At 38.4% G+C, this 5,506-nt stretch overlaps 1 protein-coding gene across 1 annotated transcript; it reads right to left on the reverse strand.

Annotated features, from left to right (window-relative positions):
• Positions 1-4,529: 4,529 nt before the first annotated feature.
• LOC120186961 lies at positions 4,530-5,102 on the reverse strand. Its single transcript, XM_039190765.1, has one exon. It carries the CDS (start codon positions 5,100-5,102, stop codon positions 4,530-4,532), a length of 573 nt encoding a protein of 190 aa, XP_039046696.1.
• Between the last annotated feature and the right edge of the window lie 404 nt (positions 5,103-5,506).

Below are 5,506 nucleotides of genomic sequence, written 5' to 3' on the forward strand. Positions count from 1 at the left end.
CCACTCATTTTTTCTCTTCCACTTATAAAAATGCATTAAAATCGCCCCCTACACATATCAACAGATTTAAGTTCTCCAGGTAAGAGGCTAAATCCGAGAAGAAAGACGCATTCTCAGCCTCCATAGCATGGCCATACACATTAACTAGGCAGCAAGGAGTCTGACTCTGCTTTACCCCCCCTATTAGAACAATAAATCTACTACACACATAATTTGATTCTAGCTCAAAGAAATTCTCATCCCACAAGCACAGCAGACCCCTTGAAGCTCATTTTGAGGGGGAAGATAGATTCTCTTTAAGACTGATTCCTCCCGAATTCCTTAGCAAACTAGGTTTAAAGGCTTCCCTCTTTGTTTCCTGTTGAAATACAATTTGAGACTTTCTTTTAAAAATAATCTTCCTAACCACCTTATCTTCTCTTTCCTCCCCAACCCCCCCTAATGTTCCACAAGATTACTGTTAAACCCATAATAATTTATAATAACAAAACCTGAAAAAGACCTAACACCTCCCTTCCCATTCATCTTCGAGTTCTACACCCTCTCTCCAAGTCCATATCCTTTTCCAAGAACTTCTCCTTTCCACCTTCAAAAGAATACCTAGCAATCCGCTCACCTCCCAGGTAGCCTCATCTTCTTCTCTCTCTTCTAAGGGACGCATCCTATTTAGATTGGTCAGATTGGGAAGAATTTGCCCTAGCATGTTCTAAAGAAAGTCAAATTTGCTTCCTCAATCTCCTGTAAACCTTAATGTAAAATTCCATCCTGGGTCCACCTTCATATTGCTCGCCTCGAATCATTAGGGGTTGATTTTGATTATCCACCGAGACCCCATTTCTCTGGCTTCTTCTTCGATATTATTATTTAACGAGACTCCTTTGAATTGTTTGTGAAAAAAATAGAGGTGGGCAAAAGTATTGGATCCAATTGATTTGATCCGTTGATCTGTCGAACCTTTTTTGGGTCGAATTCGGATCATAAAATTGATTTTTATTCGAGATCTCATATTTTTTAGGGTAAATTAATTTTTTAGTCACTTATATATTATCTAATTTATATTTTGGTCGCTCGATTATTATTTAAGATAAACTACTTATTTGGTCACTTATATATTATCTAATTTACGTTTTGATCGCTTGACTATTATTTAGAGTAAACAACCTATTTAGTCACTTGTATATTTTTTAATTTATGTTTTGGTCACTCGATTATTATTTAGGTAAACTACATATTTGGTCACTTATATATTATCAAATTTATGTTTTGGTTACTCGACTATTATTTAGGGTAAACTACCTATTTGGTCACTTAAATATTTTCTTATTTTTATTTTGGTCACTCGATTATTATTTAGGGTAAACTATCTATTTGGTCACTTATATATTATCTAATATAATTCATAAATATTTTTATTTAGGGTAAACTACCTATTTGGTCGCTTATATATTATCTAATTTATGTTTTGATCACTCGATAATTATTTTTTTCAAAATTATACCTAATGTTACGTTTTGATTATGTTTTGGTCGCCTATATTTAAAAATGAACAATGATGCTAACATGACATTTTTTTAATTATGTTTGGATGTTGAACTATTTAATTCGAAATTTTAAATATTTAAATTTATGTGTGTTTTTAATTAATAATTTGAAGAAAAAAATAGGGTATTCGGGTACCGATTACCGAGTACCCGCAACATCTGAGTCAGAATACGAGCCGAGAAATTAATTACTCAAAGATACGGATACCCGAATTTGCACACCTCAGTCAAATTGTCTAGGACAATTTCAGAATCAGAGGATAAGAGAGAACTCCTTGAGGCAGCACTTACGGGCTCTGGGCTAGATTGAGCATGCCCATCAGAAAATGAGTTCAATTTTTTCCTAAGACCATGCCAGCACGATCTTTATTTAAGGCAATCAGAGCATTTTGGATGTCTGTCTCTTTGTCATTAATATTTCCTATTCCCCTCTCCAACATCAATGACGGGTGACTCGGGCAAGCGGGTAGATTGTTGTCAGATTCATTCCCCCTAGATGCCACCTGTCCTGCCCTCATTAAGCCATGAGCCCATCCTATTCTGCGTCTCTAAGAAAGTCGGTTGGTTGTCCAGATCAGCCTAAAAATTTTGGCCACCATGCTCCTCGCTTTCCGATGATTCTAAATTCCATATATCTTCTGAGTTTTCCCTGGATTCCTTACCAGAAAAATCCACTGAGTTGATTGTGGTTGCTCCCGTCTTGAGAATAATCGAATACGATCTTCCTTTCAAACAAATTGAGATAGTCCTCGGGACATAAAAAGGACTTGCAATCCTAATTAACATCTTCACAACCGTCAAGTCTTCTTTGTTCCTCGTCGCCTCCTCGATGTAGATTAACCGTCCCCATTGATTCACCAAACTTGAGAAAAATGACTCGTGCCAGCAGTTCAGTGGGACACCAATGAGGTCAATGGAGCAGTAAGCCATGAGAATGTCATCCTCCATAACCTGGTGATCCCACCGTTCAAACCAATACGATAATTTGACCTTCTTGTTTGACAACGTCTCTTGCAATACTTCCGTCGATGGAAAAGTGATAAGACATGAGTTCCGAGCATAACCCCATCTCGCTACTCTGACGTCGATTCCATCATTGAAGAGAGCCCTTTGAACGAAACCTTTTGAGGGGAGATACGTCCTCAGGTCCTTCTTCTCTCCTCCTCCCACGTTACCGTGAAACACCGGGGGTCTTTTGCTTGTGTGGGAACTGTCTGACTTTTGGTTTCTAATCAGAGCTTCCATATATGATCTGTTGTCTCGCAAGCTTCCAAAATATCCCTCCCGACCTCTGTTTGTCTTCCTAACTCATCCAGAAGCCACTTTTGATCCTTTCACCACCTTACCTGGAGAAGCTTCTCCTTTACGAGTCTTCTGATATTTGGTTATCACCACAGAAACCCTTTTTCCCGTTGATCCAAGTTCCATCCACCTTCTTAATAGCATTAAGGCAGTCCTTCTCACAGTCGAATTGAACGAAAGTAAAAGTGGAGTTGTTGTACCTTGTCTTATCGACAACCTTTCCATGGTTGTTAAAATATTCCCAAAGTGATTCTTCTACTTAGGTTGTTGACAAAAACCGTCCAGATTTCTCCGTTAACGGACGAATATTCCGCTGCTCCTACGTCACTTCTCATTTTGTTTTTTCCTCCTCCCGCACCAACCATAAATTTTATTCTTGGTTAAGGATCCTTTGAAACTCTTTGTTTAAGCCTTTTTTTTTCAAAATTTCTGTAGGGCCTTGATCTAAAATAGTTTGATGACTTCTGGATACCTTTTAAACGATTTTGCAGAGTATGCTTCTGTTTGAAGATATTATCAAAGGTCAAAGCCTTCCAAAAAAAATTTATCTCTTTAACTGATTCCTCAATAGCATCCATAATCGAGTCTTTCTTACAAGTACAAGCTCTATTAAAAACGTCATTAAACTTCGGGTGAGTTAACCAAAAGCTTCAAAACGGAAAGGTCTTCTCTCTTTGTCCACAGTGCAAACCAAGTATGAATCCATCAAAATTGGATGATGGTCAGAGTAATGTCTTGGAAGGACCGTCACCTGAAGGTTAGGGAAAAGGTCAATCATCTCGATGTTGTATAAAGCCCTGTCTAATCATTCTTGTAGGATGCTCTGTCCATGGCAGCTTCTAACTCAAGTGAACCTATTACCTGTCCATCCAGCATCCATCAGGTTACATTTATCCCAATGCTCTCAAAATTTAATAATTCGGTCAAGACAATCAGCATTACTCCCACACTGTCTTCAATAGAGGCGATATCATTAAAATCCCGTCACACTCTAACGTATGTTCATTGTGTCCGCATAATTTTTTAATAGGATGAGGTTATATTGGATTTCAAGATGCAAGGAAAGAGTTCTTTAATTCATTGCTTCGTTAACAAGAATTCTACTCAACACAGTATACAATATTGTTTTTATACACAGCCTTAGCAACACAAAAAACCTCCTAACTGATTAACAAACTCATAACAACCTAGCTTCTAGACTAACTTCTAGAACCTGGACATGCATGAGCTGCATGCATATGCATGGCATTACACAAGCACACTCTTTATCCACGTGAGCCTGCATCATTCTCTCAACATTCTCCCTGCTTTCTCAACCTTCTTGATGAAAAGATGAACAATTGAATCGAAAGTACTAACGCTTCTTTCCGTTCACTTGAATCGAAAGTGTCGGTGCTTCCTTTCGTTCTTCTTGAATCGAAAGTGCCGATGCTTCCTTACGTTCACTTTGAATCGAAAGTGCCGATGCTTCCTTACGTTCACTTTGAATCGAAAGTGCTGATGCTTTCTTTCGTTCTTCTTATTCACCTTCATTTCTTTATTCTTCACCCTCTTTTACAAGGTTTCTTGACATATTTTTTTATGGACTCTTGACTGTGAAACTTTCAAGTTCCATGACACTTTGAGATAGAAGCAACAAAAGCAACAAAATGAATACAAAATTAAACACACAAAAGAATTATACTACTATGTAGAAATAACGGTGCAATAAGAGAAAAATCTAGCTTTGTCCACTGGAACACCCATTGCACGATAAGTCAAGTGTCTGCCATCAGGGAGCTGGATTCGGCTTGCGCTAGGAGGATGAACAAGTACTTTCTTTACTGGTGGTGCCGATACATCATGCGCACCATTCAAATTTAGAGCTGAAAGTGCAAGGATGAAAACAAAGAAGATAACAGGCCAAGCGTGAATAGGATCATGTTCCTGAGGCAAGAACTCATTCAAGAAATTCAACTGACTAGAGACCTTAGCCACGGGTCCACCAAGCTTCTGAACTATAAACGAATCCTCAGTAACTTTCGATTTCAAAAATTCCTTCACTTGTTCCGTTTGCTGCAAAACATCTCTACATCCTCTTCCAAGTTCTAGAATCATCTCGCACCACGGTTTTAACAATTCCTTCACTTGTTCCTTCAAGGCCTCCGACGATTTCATTTCATGATCACTCTCAGCAACCGGCGTCGGTTTCTGATCAGTGAATGACGGTAACGACGGGAAAATTATTTCCTCAGTGTATATTATCCTCGGATCTTCCATCAAACTCGCCAGCTCCTCCCGCCACAACTGTTCTAACAAGAAATTTTCGAAGCGTAACTTTTCTTTTTCTGGATCGAAAATCCAATTCCCACGGGAGATTTTGTTTGTAGAAGACTAATAATCGATGGTTTCTCGTCATTGATAATTTCCTTACAATTTCTAATAAACTTGTTATTTCTCACACCTATGTAGTTCCAAGATATCATCTTTACAACTGTTTTGATTTGAGGGATGAGTTTCCCTGGCATCCAGGCGTTTTCTTCTCTTGTGTCACTTGAGTGTTTAAAACTTCTTCCATGGCAACACTATCATGATCATTCGAACATCCAACCTCCAAACTAATTCCCTGAGGTGTAATCTTAGGAGTTACCTTGCTCCCTCTGCTGTTCGATAACTATCTTTGC

Source organism: Hibiscus syriacus, unplaced genomic scaffold (assembly GCF_006381635.1).
Source record: "Hibiscus syriacus cultivar Baekdansim isolate YM2019G1 unplaced genomic scaffold, ASM638163v2 tig00113721_pilon, whole genome shotgun sequence".
In the NCBI taxonomy this organism is placed as follows: domain Eukaryota; kingdom Viridiplantae; phylum Streptophyta; class Magnoliopsida; order Malvales; family Malvaceae; genus Hibiscus; species Hibiscus syriacus.

Bases quoted from the DNA above. Each gene is read 5' to 3' on its own strand.
- LOC120186961 (XM_039190765.1), bottom strand. From the start codon at position 5,102: ATGGAAGATCCGAGGATAATATACACTGAGGAAATAATTTTCCCGTCG.